The 19354-nt window shown below is 39.5% G+C and overlaps 1 protein-coding gene across 1 annotated transcript in view; it reads right to left on the minus strand.

The window, feature by feature from the left end:
• fat2 (FAT atypical cadherin 2) overlaps positions 1–19354 on the minus strand; it is a 168419-nt gene that overhangs the window by 63688 nt on the left and 85377 nt on the right. The window contains exons 13-15 of the mRNA XM_088344531.1: positions 18836–18989; positions 18428–18661; positions 14205–14582 (exon numbers count right to left, since the gene is read on the minus strand). Of these exons, the coding sequence (XP_088200657.1) occupies positions 14205–14582; positions 18428–18661; positions 18836–18989 (766 nt within the window). The remainder of the gene's footprint in view (positions 1–14204; positions 14583–18427; positions 18662–18835; positions 18990–19354) is intronic.

Raw genomic sequence — 19354 nt, forward strand, 5'->3', positions numbered from 1 at the left:
TGTAGAGAAAAATGGCAACAATTTCAAGCATTTACATGCAATTCACCCGAAATACATGCCCTTTTCAAACTTTGAAAACACAACATTTAAATTCAAACATTTTCAAGGATTTCAAGCACCTGTATGAACCCTAGGTGATTTGGCAAGATGATCTGAGAAATGTATGCATGACATGATTTACATTTATAAGTTATGACAATAAAAGGTTAAAATGCCACCGTTTTATATTGCTTTCTTGCTCTGCCAATCAAATGATGAATTCAAGGTAGGTTCATTTATCTGTAAATGTGACTTGCGGCACTCAAGCTGATTAAGAAAAGCTTCGCCCACTATGATTGATCCAACACGCTTTGACTACCTTTTGGCAGAACAGAATTTAACATCTGTCTTTGTTGACCCTTCACTATTTCCACCCTAGCATTTCTTAGATTTCTATACAAGTGCAATTGTAGGACCTACAAGTAAATTTAACTAGAATGTTCTTCGCCAAGCAGCACGGTGAGTTAGTGGTTAGCGCGTCTGCGGCACAGTTCTGAGGTCATGGGATCAAATCCAGTTAAGCTTCCTGTGCGGAGTTGGAATGTTCTCCTCGTGCTTGCGTGGGCTTCCTCCGAGCACTCCGGTTTCCCCCCCACATTCCAAAAATAAGTTCAATTGGCTGGTCCAAATTGTCCCTATGAGTGAATGAGCGCGTGAGATGTGCGTCTCTGTGTGCCTTGCAACTGTCTGGCAACCAGTTCAGGGTGTCCCCTGCCAACTGCCCAAAGACAGCTGGGATGGGCTCCAGCACCACATCAACCCTACTGTGGATAAGTGGTGCAGATCATGGATGGGTGGGTTCTTCACCGGGCAGTTTGATGTCATATTTAGCACTCTTCCCTCATGACCAATTGAAGACCCTCTTTTTTTGGATCCCTTGGCTAATTAATAACCTGCCTGATGTTAGAAGGTATGCCCCTATAACCTACAACTTTCTAACAAACTGCCTGATGTAAATGAAACAATTTGAGAAATTAAGGAATGCTTGCATAAACACTGGCTAAGGTCAACCAATTAGGTGGTGCGGTTTTCGGTCTTCTAATATGACCTTCTCAAAGAGGTCCATACGCGCTTGAAGGCAAGATATGCATAACATATTGCTCAATTCTGAGAGTGTGGCCCAGAGCCATTTATATTCATATGTTGAGACATTTAAGCCTAGAAAATAGAAGGCTTCATAGTGTCAAATAAATGCAAACCAACACAAATGAAACAACACATTTCACTTATTATCATTTCCTTCTTTTTTTCTTTCTTTTACACGTTAGTATTTCCACAGAGGCAGTTCCTGCAATGATTTTCTATGATTAGTTATTCAATGCATTTTTCCAGCCACTCCTGACACATGCATGAGGAGCTACAGCAGCATCGGTACGCTCGGGCACCCGTGCTCTTTGCATGCCGAGCGTTTGTCACACGATGTGACAGACGCAATCGGTACATGAGAATAGATGAACGCCCGAGCCGCTGCCTATGTTCGTTTAACCCCTCCATAAGTCGAGCCGTCGTCCGAGCTGGCTTCATGAACAGTCTTGGGACAATCAATCGATGGTCTCTCTTTGATGATTAGGGTTGTTGTGGGGTTTATGTTCATCACAGTTGACAGTAAAAGACAGATGACGAGCATATCCAGAATGATTGACGGACTACAGGGATAAAAACATGGATGTTCCAACAGGGTTAATGGACCAGGCAAAGTTTAAGAATTAGCTTTGGTAGGGAGGTCACAATGAATTATTAACATTTAAGAAGCTAAAGCAGGGGTCAAGAAACTTTTAGAAGCTGAGATATGCTTCTTTCTTACAGATCAGTACAAAGGGTTTCGAGTTTCATATGTGTTTTGAAAAAAAAATGTTTTGAAGTTATTACTACACTACCGTTTAAATGCTTATGGTCACCTAGACAATTTTGGGTTTTCCATGAGGAACTCAGATAAGGCTTTTTTCTTTTTCTTTACCACTTTGTCTCATATATATATATATATATATATATATATATATATATATATATATATATATATATATATATATATCATATATCATCAGCTGCACCACTTATCCTCAGTAGGGTCGCGGGGATGCTGGAGCCCATCCCAGCAATCATCGGGCAGTGGGCAGGGGACACCCTGGACTGGTTGCCAGCCGATCGCAGGGCACACGGGGACAGATAACTCACTCAGTCACACCTAGGGACAATTTGGGCCGGCCAATTCACCTGAAATGTCTTTGGAATGTGGGAGGAAACCAGAGTGCCCGGAGGAAACCCACGCAAGCACGGGGAGAACATACAAACTCCGCACAGTAAGGCCGGGAGCTGTATTTGAACCCACTCAGGAGGTTCCCACGACCATATATATATATATATATATATATATATATATATATATATATATATATATATATATATATATATATATATACAGTGAAGAAAATAGGTTTTTGAACACCTGATAAAATGAATGTTAATATCTGGCACAGTAGCCTTCGTTTGCTATTACAGAGGTCAAACTTTCCCTTTGTCTTTGACCAGGTTTGCACACACTGCAGGAGGAATCTTGGACCATTCCTCCACACAGATATTTTCTAGATCAGTCAGGTTTCTGGGCTGTCGCTGAAAAACACGGAGTTTGAAATCCCTCCAAATATTTTCGATTAGGTTCACGTCTTGAGACTGTCTGGGCCATGCTAGAACCTTGATATGCCTTTTACGGAGCCACTCCTTGGTTTTGCTGGCTTTGTGTTTCGGGTCGTTGTCGTGTATCATTCAGCCAATCTTCAATGCTCTGACTAAGGGAAGGAGGTTGTTCCCCAAAATCTTACAATACACGGCCCCAGTCTTCCTCCCTTTAATGCAGTGCATTCGTTCTGTCCCATGTGCAGAAGAACACCCCACAAAGCATGATGCTACCACTCCTAAGCTTCTGAGTGAGGATGGTGTTCTTCGGATTGTACTCTTCATTCTTCTTCCTCCAAACTAGCTGTGTGTAATCATGACCAAATTGTTCTCCCATGACTCCTCTGTATCATCCAAATGGTCATATGCAAGCTTAAGACAGGCCTTGACATGTGCTGGTTAAAGCAGGGGAAACTATTGTGCCATCCATGATTTCAAATCATAACCTCTTAGTGTATTACCTACAGTAACCTTGGAAACAGTAGTCCCAGCTCTTTTCAGGTCATCGACCAACACCTGTCGTGTAGTTCCGGGCTGATTCCTCACGTTCATTAGAATCATTGAGACCCAACGAGTGGATACCTTGCATGGGGCTCCACTCCAATTGAGATTGACCGTCATGTTTAGCTTCTTCAATTTTCGAATGATTGCTCCAACAGTGGACCTTTTTTCACCAAGCTGCTTGGCAATCGCTCCGTAGCCCTTTCCAGCCTTGTGGAGGTGTACAATTTTGTCTCTGGTGTCTTTGGACAGCTCTTTGGTCTTTGCCATGTTACATTTTAAAGTCTTACTGATTGTATGGGGTGGCTAGGTGTCTTTATGCAGCTAACAATCTCAAACAGGTGCATCTGATTCAGGATGATACATGGAGTGCAGGTGGACTTCTAATGGGTGGACTAACAGGTCTTTCAGGGTCAGAATTGTAGATGATACACAGGTGTTGAAATACTTATTTGCAGCTGTATCACACAAATAAATTGTTAAAGTTTTTTCATTGTGATTCTGGATTTTTCATTTTAGTTTATCTCTCTCACAGTGGACATGCACCCCTCCATGATTTCTAAGAGGGAGAAATAGCAAATTAGGCTGTTTTCTTCACTGTGTATATATATATATATATATATATATATATATATATATATATATATATATATATATATATATATATATAATGTACTTGTCCTCACTTCTTTTTCTACACTCTCATTAGAGCCTGTTTTTGCTGGTCTCTGAGCACAGAGCTACACAATGTTGTAGTAGATCTTTAGTTTTTGGGCAATTTCTCGCATGGAGTAGCCCTCATTTTTTGGAACTAGAAATATTAAAGTTCCTTTCATCAAGCCATTACCAAGGTTTCCAAATGTGATGCTTCAGATACTCGTCTAGCTCAAAGAAAGATTAGTTTTATAGCTTCTCTAACCAGCTAAACTGAATTCACTTGCGCTGACATAATTGCACAAGGGTTTTTTAATCATCCATTAGCCTTCTAACACAATTAGCAAACACAATTTACTATCAGAACACTGGAGAGCGGGTTGATGGAAATAGGCCTCTGAGCACCTATGTAGATATTGCATTAGGAAAACAGACATGTGCAGCAAAAATAGTCCATAACAATGTATGGGGTGTATTTCTGATGATTTTCACGTCATCTTCTTTGAGAAAAACAGAGATCTTATATTTATATTGAAATGTTTTTTTGTTTTGTTACCTTGTTATCAATACTCAGTATTGATACTGTATTTAAAAATGGGGTTCGGTTAAACCAAAAAGCATCCTCCTAAGAAAGGTCTTTTTTTATGTAATACTGAAAGGATTTCGTGAGAGTTACTAGGAATACAAGTAAGTAGAGACACTGATTTTGTTTACGCTTTTTTTGCTGATTAGAAAACAGGTTTACTAACATAATGCAATTTATATAAATATTTTCTATGACCTGCATGTTAAAATTTCCTACAATATAAAAATGGCTTATCACTGGTGAGCTGTTTTCGTAACTGGTCCGCGGGACCTGTGTTGAAGGCCAGCTAGGGCCTACGGGCACCAAATTGTTGACCCCGAGCTAAAGCATGCTATGTCTGCTATGGTTCCTTGAAATCATTGGATTTTACATTGACCAGGCTCCGAAAAGAAATCCCTCATAGTCTACCTTAAATTGTTTGTAATGAATGGAAATGAGTTCCTGTACATAACTCTAAAAATCTTATATAATTGTTGCAGGGAACAGGTAAGAATCGTCACTACACTTTGTACTTTTTAAGTACATTTCATAATGAAACACATTCTGTGATATGAAATGCTACTTCATAAAGCATGATGGCCTTAACCACAAGTGGGTAGTATAAGTTACCGTTTCAATCTTTTACTGAAGAGTTACAACAAAAATAAGTTCTACCTGTAGAGGGGATAGACATTATTTATTTTTTGTTTTTAATAGCATGGGTTGTCGGGCACAACCGAGGACGCAACTCTTGACAGCTTTCACCACTGCTGACAGTTTTTGTTCTATATGCAGGCCAATAAAATATGCAAATGATGTGTTAAAGGTAAACATCAACTGTTAGGAAATTAAGCTGCTGAGACCTTTTTTTTCAATACAGTAAAATATTTGTGACTTGAGTTAACTTCAAGCCAACTATGTGCTTTAACATCAATTTTTTGTTCAAACCACTGTAGTTTATTGCTCAGATATTCAAATGAACAGCAAGGCTAAAACAGAGAGTTTCAAAATTGTGAGTAAGCCAGTAATGCCTTTTGTTGTCAAGATTTAAAAAAAAATAGTTCACATTTGCCCTGCTTCTGCCTTTATAAAATATTTATTTGTGTTTGTTTAATAGTGCCTTTCGTTTTCCCGCTATCTGTTTGCCTCAGTCTATTCCTCCAGCGTTCATTCTGTGCCTGCAGAGACTCTTTTCTCTCCTCGGTTCCAATCGAAAACATTCTTTTCTCACATTACGAGCCATCAGTTTCCCGCTCGATGGAGCCTTTGCGTGTGGTTACGCTGCGGCACAGCAGTCGCGTTAACAGGTTTATAGAGAAAAACGCACTCACATAACATACTGAGATTGTGTTAAGCATGGCCCTGAAAACCAACTACACGTTCAATTTCAAATGAGTACATTTCTCAAATGTCACTTTGAAGCCGTGAGTTGTAGTAAATATGACCTTTCTCACTCTCTTAATCCACACCTTTTAAACCATTAAAGACATTAAACTAGGGTTTATAGTGTTATACTCTGTGCCGTTGGTGTGCAAGATAAAGTTGTGTTTTAACGTTTACATATCAGGTTTGCAAGATTTAAAAAAAAACATCTATTACAAGAACAGACTATAAAATTGCTTTCCACTTTATCTTTGTGATACACTTTGTTCCCAGCTGAGGACAGAATGGCGTCCTTTTGAACGTCAGAACTTTTTACACAGCCATAGTGTTTTTCTTAAAAAGGACAGTGTGTATTATTATTTTTATTATTTATTAAAAAATGATTTAAATAGTAGGCACAATACACAAACTATTACATGAACCTGAATTTTTAAAAATACCAAATGTGAAATGTTTTTCACATAGTATGATCAACAGTGTGAGGGAGCTGACATCATTGTCTTCCATGTTGCTGCTCATAGTACCCCCAAAAACATACCTTACAAAAGGCTGTGCAAAAAAAAGGAAGAAAAATTGTGCGGTTAGAGTCACTTTGATTGTCCGTAGTCTGTATTCTTCCTTGTGCACTTTAGCACTCATTTTCGCTTCCCTACACAATACAGCAACATGTAGTGGCTGAATAATACAATCAGTCTGTTTTAATGGTTTTCTTTGACCAAAGGAAAACATGTAGAACTTTACGCTGGCGGGTGGGCCGATTGATCCAAATATCGGTATCATCGATACTAAGCAAGCAGTTTGATAAGACCAATATTAATGTCCTGGGATTAATACACTCCTCCACAGACTTCTTTAAAGCTCCGCTTTTTTATGTAGATTGCACAGTCCTTCGATTTAACCCAGCGCCATCAGCGCTTTTTAAGTTTCTGCCTGAGTGGTGACCGAGGGGCAAACTTTTAGCACTTCTCTTTACCAGGCCTGCTGCTGCTTCCTGCTTGCCAGGCAGTAGACAGGGCAAAATCCATGAGCTACTTTTGGGTTGGCAGTTGTAATAGAAATATTTCAATTTTTTGTTTTATACTGTTAAAGTTTGCAATGTACCGTATTTTCCGCACTATATGGCGCACCATGTTATAAGGCGCACCTTCAATGAATGATATATTTTAAAACTTATGCCATACATAAGACGCACCCCATTATAAGGCGCTATAAGTGCATGCTGGTTTAAGATCAGGTAATTGTGCAATTTTGTAATTGTAATCCTGTGCAGTCCTTCGAGACATTTTTGGGATTAAGGGCTATTTACGGTAAATAAATGTGACGACTTGACTACAGTAGAGAATGTAGTTACTTTATGCAACCTCTAGATGTTGCCACGCTCAAGGGAATGTCAACAAAATATTCAAAAAGGTCAAACTTTATTAACAAACAAGCTTTCCACAACTCCATTCACTCCCAAAATAAATAAACAGCCGTTTTATTATTTTCTCTGAGGTAAAGCATTTTCGTGACACATCTTTGACATCTTTGAACAACATCGACATATCATTTTATTTTTTGTCCATTTAGTCAACACGCAAAGAAAAAAACGTCTGATACTGTTATTTTAAATGAAACGTTAGTGCAATCGCAATAAAGTGACATTCGTAATGTGCAAAAACAACGAGTGCAAAGCAATAACATAATAACTGTAAAATGTAAAACGTAAACACACAAAAGAAAAACAAAGATCACTCTATAAGCTCCTCATCGACGAATCCCTCGAATTCTTCTTCTGCTGTGTTCGAATTGACCATATCTCAGTGAATGGGCCATCCAACACGTCCGGTGTTTTTGTGCCAGCGCTGTTGCCTTCATACGTATAGTTATCGTACTGACACTTCTGCTTGCCGCTCTTTGTTGAACAACCCACTGTTCAAGTGTCTCCTCTAACTCTGGCCATCTTGCTTTATTGCCACGGAAACTTTGTTGAGTTTTCCTTACTTGGCGGAGCTTATCTTCATCCTTTCTCCACTTCCGTACCATCGATTCATTTAAGTTTAACTCTCTCGCTGCCGCTCTATTGCCGTGTTGTGCTGCGTGACTGATCGCTTTGAGTTTAAACTCGGCGTTGTACGCGTGTCTCTTAACAGGAGCCATTTTCTTATACAAATGCACGTATGAAAGAGAATCTCGCTCTCTCTCTCTCTCTCGCTCTCTCTCTCTCTCAAACGTGACATTCTGAATAATTCTGCGTTTGTTTAAGGTAAATTGTGCTTTACATCTTCACCAGTCATAACCCTGGATTCAGACAAATACTGTATTTGTTGAATATGAATTAAGCAGTTTAATGGGGTAGCCATTTTGCCACTTAGTAAACAAATACAACACGAGCCCCGGCAACTACCAATCGTTTAATATTTCCCAGTATGCACAGCACGAAAAATGGAGTCGGCGGCTGTTTCTCGTAGTTGCGAGACCTTGCGAATTTAATATTGAGCCATATATAAGGCGCACTGTGTTATAAGGCGCATGGTCAGCTTTTGAAAAAAAACAAGACTTTTAGGTGCGCCTTATAGTGCGGAAAATACGGTAGTTATTTGATGAAATATTTAGAAAAGTTTTGAGTTCCCTCAATCTTTGTGCAGAGTGCATTGTAAATATAAACAAACTTAGATGGGGGAGGGTTCAATTATACATTGATCATGACATTTTCAAGCAAAAAGTATCGGTATCGATCAATGCTGCCATGCAGTCACTTGAATTAAACCAATACCAAAATTCCAAGTATTGCACGAAGGGTTAATACTCCAAATGTGTAACACTAACCAAATTACAAAATACTACTTGAAAAAGAACACCATTTGCAGGGTGCAAAAGGGCAGAGGCTCCTGCCCTTTCTAGTGTCTTTCTAGGCATGCCACTGCCGTACGCCTAGCCTCTCTGTAAAACTCTACAGAATAGCTCCAGTCCGCTTTCAACACTTATATAACCCAAAAACTCCAAATTGATGGAATTTGAGATAAATAACTGTTTGGTTTGATGTTGGTCCATGAGTAATTCCGCACAGTGGGATACTGAGAGAAGAAAGACCGTTTTTAATGAGGACTTGGTACAATTTCAAGCATTGAAATGAAAGAAATAGGAAAAGTGCTTCCTAGTTAAAGAAGTAAATTATATTACGCAGCTCCCCTTTGTCGCTTGAGGGCAAAACACAATTATTTTATGTGCGTGCGGATGCAAAATGTTGTAGCTTGTTAGTGCTAGCCTCCTGGTCTCAGCGGGACGCACAGAGGTTTGTTCTGGTTTGGTGGTGTGAAATTGTTAAATGTGTGCAGGAAGAGTCACACGTGCTCTTTCTATTTGCATTTTCTTGATATAAGAAGGAAATAAAGCAACGTGGCAATGGTTAATTGATTAGTCGTGGTCTTTCTTCCCTAAATTTGTGGATCATTTTTGGTCATTTCAACCCTTATAGAATATACGAGAAGCCCTTGTATATCTTAGTACTGAGTTTGTTTTTATTTGGGCACAACAACTAACAAGGGATTGCCCCCCGCTTTGGCTTCTAGATTGTACATATAACATATCTTTACATCACAAGAGCATGTTCCTAAATTTTGCAGTTTAATGCTGATTTTCCAATACTTTATTTGAATTTGCTTGTGTATCGCACAATTATTCAGAAAATAGACACAAAAGATCATCACTATTTTCAAAAGAAAATAAATCACCGACATCGGGGCAAAATCATCTCCCTCCAAAATTATCATTTTTAGTTAGACGCCAAAAACAATCAACCAATTGTAAAATATTTCAAAAATGACGTCCACATGCCACGTGTCAACTACAAATTAAGGATTTTAGAAACAAACATGAAACAGCCCGCAGGCCAGATCGGGCCCGTTAGATGATTTAATCTGGACCGGCATAAATTGCTGAGAATGTCAAAAAAAAAAAGAAGCAAGTCTCTAGGTCAGTACTATTAAAAGTTATGATTTTTTATATAAAGGCTCTCTCTGGCCGCTGAAGGGCTGTGTTGAGTTTGTATAGCTTGGTGAATTGGTTCAGGTATAAAACTGAATTTGCTCAACTGTAAAATTGAACCAGATAACATGTTCTTTTCCCCCGTTGTTTGTGAATACATGTGCTGTGTTTAGAAAAGATCCCTTGTATCCGTTGATATGTAGGGTAGGTTACTTATGTAGGCTGAATGATAAAGCATAATACTTAAAAAACAAAGTAAGAAAACAGAAAGTCTGGATCCCGCCACAGAGCCAAACTGAGTTTGAATTCCTGCTTTAGGGCTCGGTCACACAGCAGTTTGCGTCTGAATCACGGCCAGAAATTTCTGCCTGTGAAGCAGACGCTGTTGTACGCCTTGAGATCGCCATACAGACGAGATACAGCAGTGCTTTGCACGCGGTCGGAAATTCACACGCGGTTGGCAGAGCGAAAAAGTTTTGCGCTGCTCAAAAGTTTAAGGCCCGGTCACCAAGCCTTTCACGCTGATCGAGGCTGAATCACGGCCAGAAATTTCTGCCCGTGAAGCAGACGATGTTGGACGCTTTGAGATGGCCATATAGACGAGATACAGCAGTGCTTTACACGCTGTCGGAAATTCACACGCGGTTGGCCGCGCGAAAAAGTTTTGCGCTGCTCAAAACTTTAGACCACGTGTTAACCGGTGCCATAGCTTAAAATCTCGATCTTCACGGGACTGTGTCTTGAGCGGTTATGATTTCTACAGCCCGGTGTTATGCCGAGAAATGCATCCCTGCCGAGATTTGCATCCCCTCGCTACTACAACCACTTTTACCTCGTTTTATCTCACTTTTAGGGAATGTAATGGCGATCATATAACCAAATCCACTTCGTCTTGCATTTGTTGGGAATGTAATACAACATAAACCATTCCGTCTTTGTTTTTGTTGTGAACGTAATCGAACGGTAATTCACACCGTATATAAATCACTTTTGAGAACTGTTATGCACTCTACTGTAAAGCTTATTAGGCAGAAATAAGCTTTATGGTAGAGTGCATAACAGTTTCAATACGAGCGATTTGAATAGAAAAAGGCAAAATAAACATGTTACCTGCTCAAAAGTGATTTGTATACGGCGTGCATTACCGTTCGATTACATTCACAACAAATACAAAGACGGAATGGTTTAAGTTGTATTACATTCCCAACAAATGCAAGACGAAGTAGTTTTGGTTATATGTTCGCCATTAAATTCCCTAAAAGTGATATAAAAGTGAGATAAAACGAGGTAAAAGTGGTTGTAGTAGCGAGGGGATGCAAATCTCGGCAAGGATGCATTTCTCGGCATAACGCCGGCTCGGCAGCTTTTATACCCGTGGTCCACACGAGAAAATGACGCGGAAATGACGCGATGAGGAAGCGGAACAGTCGCCGGCGTCTGTTTTGCCGGCATACCACCGATGAACAGCGGGTTGGCCAATTTTGCGCATTTTCCATCGCAGGCAACCACGGGCAAAAAAAAAAAGCAAAATTTTACCCGCGATACAGACGCAAACGGCTGTGTGACCGGGCCCTTAGTAAGACAATGCAAACTTGACCTCCAGATCACCTCAATGAATTTGTTTCCCAACTCAGGATCCAGACAAGTACAATCGAGAATTTCTCCCCACCGCCAAAGCTTTAACTTTTGGAGTTTAATCAGAAGAAAAACATGACTTTTGTGTGCATGTCCTCATAAATAAGTACCTGACAATCATCTTGTCAAAACTCATTGAGATTCCGCTCAACTTCCAAGAGGCCTTCGTGATTCCCATCAAAGCTTAACTGGCCTCCTGGTTCTCAAACTTCTTATCACGGCATCTGCACTGTCCTAACGTGACGGTTGCCCTCAGGTAATGAGAGCACAAGCATAGCGCGGCAATCGATGAGCGTGGCTGACTTTTAATGATTTTTTTAGAGAGTCAAAGTTACAAAACCTTCGAAAGTACGGCGGGTACGAAAATACAGTCTAAGAACTTGACTCCAAAACTAAGTTTTAGAGTTATGTCCAGAGAACTATTAATTGGGTTGAATGCATTAACTAGCACTGCAAAGAAAACAAGCACATTAATTTGTGAATCGTCAAGCTCGTTAAGTCCAGGCGTGTTAAACATAAGACTTGTGGGCCAAAACCGGTCCTTTAGATGATTTTATCTGCCTCGCCATATGACAAAAAAAGCAAATTTGTAGAAAATTTCTTATAAAAATTTGGCTTTTTTTAAATAAAAGAAAACCAAATGCTACCCCTGGTCGCTAGAGGACTGAAAAGGATATACTCTCAGCTTTAGAATGCCCAGCCTAGTAGTTTGATCTTATGCTGACTTATCTTATTGACAATGCACTGCTAAAACTTTTGTTTTGTATTTCATTTTTATTCATTTCAAATCAGTACGACAATCGAGGCAATAATAATATTTTTTTCATAGCGTCCACATCAGTTTGTGGTGAGTGTGTTTAGGTGGTAAACTGCATTCACTCAACCTTTAGAATTAGCCAGTTAACACATGAAAATCATGTTTTTCCTATTGTTTCTAAATAAACATGTTAAGAAAAGATCCTTTGTTAACCATAATTATTATATGTAGGCTACACTACTTAAGTTGGCTGAATGATAAACCATACAGCTGAAAAACTACAGTAAACTATAAATTTTAATGATTCAGCCCGCCTAAAAACAAAATTTGGATGCAGCCCCAGACGCAAAATGAGTTTGACATCCCTGTCCTCAAAAAATGCAAAATGTGTTTAAGGGAAGAGATATTAAATTATTAAGTAATTTATTTTTGTTACTTTTGGAGCTCATTGTTATGTGGTATGAGTAAAATGTTATTGCTATCCTTTGTTTGCCTGAGGCTACAAATTCTCCAAGTGGATTTTACCAATGACAAACCCCCCAAAAATATACCCTACAATGCTTAACTCAACTCAAACATTTTGGACTTGACATTGAATTGTTTTCTTTTAGTGTGTTAACTCACGATGTATATGCCAAACACATTTAATGTTGCAAATCCATAGAGATAGCTGCACAGACTTACTACTTAATACTTTGGTCAAAACAAAAAGTATGACTTTGTTTTTTTCAGACTTAGCTTAAAGTTGTATCATTACATAGTTATCCGGCTAAATGTATTATTGTTATTTGTCTACTCTTTAGAGTATGAATTCTAATGCTCTCCAGAGAAATCAGAGACAATACTGTACTGTGTGTTTGTTTATATGCTGATGTCGGCTGTCACACTTTATAAGGTACAGCAACATTTCCTTCTATAACGCACCCCGTTGTTATCAACGATAAAATGAAGGTTTATTAAACAGGGTTTACCATGTCCTTTTAAAAAAAATCTAAGTAAAAATGTTTCGTAAAGAGAACTGCATTGTAATCATAGATGTGTTTTGCACATATCATTGAATATTACAGACCTCATGCATTAGCATAAATCAATGGGCGTTAACATGAAAACAGACACACAGCCTGCGTCCGCCTAGGGGGGATAGAAGTGGATTCTAGCGTGAACCATTCCTGCTTGTATTTGTGCCGCAAGGTAGCTCAGCTCAGAAAACAAGTAGCGTTCCTACTTGCTTGGCTAGATCCGTCACACCGGAGAACACATGTCAGGGAGTTCTCTTTTTCATTAATGGAAGGTTGTCTTAATCAGTTCACAACAGCCGCTGGTAAAATTTCTATTTCCAAGATCAGTGAAGGTCAATTATTACTATTGAAGCTCTTTTGTGATTAATAGCATTTTGAGTTTTTTAATATTTCAATGTTTTTTCCATCATGCTGGGTTTTGGGTTGGCGTTTGGATTGTATTTAAAACAGGACTTTTCTTACTTTACTATATTCTTGCTACAGACAAAAAAAATGCTATATCTCCCTCCTTCATCCTCCAATTCTTCCCACCGAATGTGTTGCAAGTCAAAGAACAGCGTTTGTAAAAGTAGGATAAAAACAGACAGGCGGACTAGAAGAAAAATTATAAAAGTTTTACTTAGGAGTTGTGCCTAGTTTTGTCAAAATCCAGTGGATATATTTAAAACTGTAGGTCCTGAGGCTCATTTTTCTCTTGTGCTTCTCTCAGCATTTTCTTGTAGGCCACTTAAAATTGTGAGGTAGGCCACATTTGATTTAGTGGGTGTGTTTGGGTATTGCAGTTTTCTTCCACATTATGAAAATAAGCATGGTAGGTCAATTGGCTTGTCTACAATCATTCCTTGTATGACCACGAATGCAAATGAGTTTTTTGTCTGTGTGCCCTGTGATTGGCCAGTAACTAGTTCGAAGTTTTGCCTCCCCCACAACTCGACAGCTGAAATAGGCCCCAGGAACCTGGACTAGAGATCTAACATCGATATAAAATTACATTTATAAGAAATAGTGGTACCTGTTTTGGAGTCCAATAAAAAGTGTCCATCGTCATTCCCAGAGGCGATGCGGTAGACCACTGTAGCGTCTTCGTTGACAGCCGACAGTCTGATGACCTGGGAGCCGACGGCCAGAGACTCAGAGACCCGGGCCGTGTACTCAGCGTTAGCGAAAACCGGCCGGTAGTCATTGAGTGACACAACATCCACCGTGAGCGCAGCGATTGAATGGAGGGGGCGAGGTAGGCCACTGTCCGATGCTTTCACCTTCAGCTGAAATTGTGTCGGCGAGTCGGGGCTGAGGGCCTGCTCTAGACGCAGGACGCCAGAAAACTCGTCCAGGGAGAAGTAGCCGCCGTCGTCTGCCAGCAAAAAATAGCGGACCTCTGAGTTTGTCCCTGTAGGAGACACATTTTGACTGGCTTTAGTGGGTATTGTCTAGCCTTTTGAAAAACATTTTGGTCATTTATAACCTTGCATCAGAAATAAACATCGTAGTCTCAGAAAGACTGTATTGCGATAGCCCACTTTTATCGATATTATCAATACTCAGCGAGAACTTGGATTAGATCAATACTACTGTCCTTTTCTATGTAGATAGTACAGTTCTTTTCTTTCTAACCCAGAGCCCTCGGTCACTCTCAAACATTATGCCTGAAAGGTGGCTGACAGGCACACCTCTCCCTACTTGGCCTGTTGCTGCATCCTGCCTGCCAGGCAGAATCAATGCGCCCTACTGCTACCAGAAGCTAAAAATGACAGAGGCTCAGTGTGGATTTTTTTTTCAGCTACAGAAAGGACAAAACTACTTGTAGGTGTGATTTGTGTGGTAAAATGGTCAGTTATTGCGGCACACATTCACAAAAACATGTGACAGAAACAAACCAACCAAATACGAAAACATTTTACTGTTCTTAAACAGAGACCTGTAAATCTGTTGTCACTATTGCAACAGAGCCAATGATGGATGATTTACATTTTATTTGCATCATTGATTTTTTTATTGTGTAATGGAATGCGTTTCAGTTGTCTTGTTGACATTGTCATGCAGTATTAGTATTTTTGTTACATTGCTTTTTTTGGTTTGACTCTCTGAAACAGTTGTAAAACATACTTATTAAGTTTCAGCATTTTGAAATCAGGAGATTTTTTCCCGAGCCGCCACGCCCCCTCAAGTTAGCACTTTAAGTGTGCAAAAAGCAATCGGTCACTCTTACGAGTAAAGGGAAAGTCTTTCTGCCATCGAGCCTGATATTTGCAATCATATTTCTGTTTTTTAGCTGGGTTTGCTTCTGCCATTTTGCTTTCGATATCACATGTGCAGCAATGAATGACCTCACGACTTGAACGTAGCAGATGCGTTCAGGGAAGCTAGCCTGTGTCAACGAACCGCTAACTTGGTGAATGCATAAGCAAACGGAAGATAGAGTCTGTAAGTGAAACAGGACACCTCAAAATGCAATCTTTTTTTTTTCGGGAGGCCATCTGGCAATCGGGAGAAATTAATCTGGTGGCGGGAGACTGGAATTAAGCATTTAAATTGGGAGACTCCCGACAGAATCGGGAGACTAAATAAGTATGGTAATACCCTCCATCCATCCATCATCTGCATCGCCTATCCTCAGTAGGGTAGCGGGGGTGCTGGAGCCCATCCCAGCTATCTTCGGGCAGTGGGCAAGGGGACACCTTGGACTGGTTGCCAGCCAGTTGCAGGGCACACAGAGACAGAAAACTCACTCGCTCAGTCATTCCTAGGGACAATTTGGACCGGCCAATTAACCTGACATTTATGTCTTTGGAATGTAGAAGGAAACAGGAAATGAAATGAAATGAAATGATCTGCATTTATATAGCGCTTTTCAAGTTAATGACTTCCCAAAGCGCTTTACAGTGTGCTTCACATTTCCAAATAGCGGCCTTGTATTGCAGGCATGTAAGACGCTAACCTGCTTATTGGGGGTATTAGGGGTTCAGTGTCTTACCCAAGGACACTTCGACATGTAACACGGACAAGCAGGGATTCGAACTGGGATCCCTTGATCCCAAGACGAGCGCTCTACCTCCTGAGCTACTGCCGCCCCCAAGGAGTGCCCGGAGGAAACCCACGCAAGCACGGGGAGAACATGCAAACTCCACACAGGAAGGTTCAATCTCATGACCTCTGAACTGTGCCGCACACGCGCTATCCACTGCGCTGCCGTGCTGCCACAGTTGTAAAACGAATATTTATATTTGTTTTTTATACTGTCAACGTTTTCAAAATACCAATTAATCGAATGTGAAATATTTAGTGGTCCTTGTTTCCATAGAAAATTGGCGTGGTTTGTTCATTTTGAGTCTCTATAATTTGTACTCTTCCTAGTGCTATGTAGCACTTGTTTTCAGTTGCACTACATAATAGTGGTCAAATATTACGCACGGTCCCTTTAACAGACAGAACGTGTGAAACCTACATTTTTCGCACGATAAACAAGCATGGATTTTTCATCTGCAACAATTGTAAATACATAACTGAAGTATATTGCTTTTGTAAGGAGTTGTGTGTTATTTATTTTTTGTGTTGTGAATTATCTCTGTTTCAATGTTATATAAGGAATAACAGGCAAAATCAGTTGACATAGATTATATAACATAAATAGATGAACAATTTGTTTTCCTTATTTTCTAAAATCAAGTGTTTTCTATTTGGTTTATTGTTACAAATTTCGTTTCATTACCAGGAAGTAAATAAACCAGGAACTAGATTAAAAAATGAATCATAGCTAAATTAAAATAATATATTGTAACATAACATTTATTGAAAATGATTTCTGTTTTTTGGTTGAATGTGCAACAAAAAGAAGTACATTGAGGTAAATATAAAACATTTTCCCGCTATTTACTAGTTGGAAGTGTAAACAAAAAAACAAAAAAAACAAATGTAAATTAAAAATGAGTGGGGATGTCCAGCTATCTTGGTAAAATACACTTCCACTTCCATGAGTTGATGCAGTCTCTTGTAGTAGAATTGATCTGCTTACTTTTGGACTCTTAAGAGCCCCATCAAGTAGCTGCGCTTGCATTCCCGGCACTTTCATTGATCTAATGGAACACTTGTGTATTTTTCCTTGCCCACATGAATGTTTTTTCTTCTGCAGTGAGCTACCTCTCTGGTGCTTGTACCTGCTACTTGCAACAGCACAGGTAGAGACCAAAAGGCAATTACTATAACCGGCATGCTGTCATTGACAACTGAACGCAGACTCTTTGAAGTAAACTGAGAACCCTTTAGGTCTCTTCTGTTTCATTATCCAGACGGGCTCAATTGCTTGTTTTAAGATGGCAGTTTTTTAGAGATTATGTTTATATGTGACGAGCCCAATTCAAACATTTTACATAACAAACTGTAATGCAATTATTTCAGTCCTAGAAGATATACTATGATTTGGATCATTTGTGAGCCGGTAGGCTACCAAATAATGAGCGACGTGTGTGTTAGACCTTGATTAGCAATGCATATTTTCTTTCTTATGTGAATACGCCACTCTAAATGTGTAGGATTTCACACGTTAATGCTACAGGTCAAACATATAAATATGATTTCTAACAACAGGTAGACTTAGTTTTATTTGGTACACCTAAAGAGATATTTAGAGTGAATGAATGAATAATTGAACACGTTTTTAGTTTGAACAAAAAATGTTCCTTATTGAGACAAGCAAGTTTACTTGTAAGATTTGAAATGTTTTCTTGTCTTAATAAGAAACCCTACCACATTACCAGAAAAATAATCCTTATTCCACTGCCAGATAATTTGGAAAGTTAAAAATGTTATTTTTCTAATTTTATAATATTGTATATCTTGTTTTTCTAGTAAAATAAGAAAATAACTCTTATACCTAGACTATTTTATTTTCAAGATGTACTCGATGTGGCCTTTGCCAGCCAATGCCGAGGTCTGGCTCATTTCTGAAGTGCAGAAAGAAGCTTTACACCAACAAAGGCTGATGAAAGTGCAGAATCTGAGTCAGATCAGGAGGCTTCTCCTGCTGGTGTTAAAAATGGAAACCAGAACTACTGGTTTTATTTGAGGAAGCAAACCTCAACCCTAAAAACTGGCCTCGAGGGGTATTAGCACTGCCAGGCTTTAATTGCCCAAGAGACACCACAGGAAGTGGTACCCTGACTAATCAGGAGGTTAAGGGATCTGCGAACCATGAAAATGTAGATGTTGAGTTTCAGGCTTTGATTTGTGCGGTGGTACCTGTGTCTGTGTCGTGAGCATAGACTGCTGCGACAGGTGTGGTCCTTGTCGTGTTGTCGTACACACTGATGTGGTAATGGCTGGAGGAGAAGACAGGAGCATTGTCGTTCATGTCCAGGACCCTTATCAAAATGTCCGACTGACAGAAGTGTCCACTGCTATCTGTGGCACGTGCCGACATCTTGTATTCGGACACTAACTCACGGTCTAGAGCAGCCAAGGTGAACAGTTCTCCTAAAGGTATGAAGAAGAATTAATAACAGATGTTTTGCTGCAGGATCATATGACCACGGCAAACATTTTTAACTTACTGGCTAAACATCTATCTACTGTTTGTTAACAAAGCTTTTACCATTGTGTACATCTCGACCAAATACCTTTATTTTGTGTAGGAAACAAAAAACATACCAGTAAGGTGGTCTAAATGAAAATGATCTGCATCAGGACCATGCAGGCTAAACGAAATCAGAGCGTTCGGGCCGTCATCTGCATCGGTGGCCGACACTTTCAACACAAAAGTGCTGGGTGAAGAATTCTCCATTAGATTCCCGGAATACATGAGCTAAAACACACACAAAATAATAGATGTAAGCAAAAGGTCTGTATGTTTACTCCATTAGCATATCGTTCAAAACGAGATAATGCAACATGATACCTCCATTTCCACTTAAGACTTAAGGTTCTGTTACTAAAATACAAAGATTTACGTGGTCTTGCAACCTCTAATCTTTTTAATTTCGTCTTTCTCTATGTTCCTGTTTTGAGACTCTGCTCGGAAAACGCTTGTGATTGTACTTGTGATTCCAAAAGCCAAGAAAAAAAACTCAAGAGCATTCTCCAATCGGTCCCCTATTAAGTGGAATGCTCTTCCTTCTGAGATAAGATCTGCAACCTCAGTGGAATTGTTAAAGTCAGACTTAAGAGAGA

The sequence above is a fragment of the Urocampus carinirostris genome, chromosome 9, assembly GCF_059441175.1.
Source record: "Urocampus carinirostris isolate Australia breed hairy pipefish chromosome 9, RoL_Ucar_1.0, whole genome shotgun sequence".
Lineage (NCBI taxonomy): Eukaryota > Metazoa > Chordata > Actinopteri > Syngnathiformes > Syngnathidae > Urocampus > Urocampus carinirostris.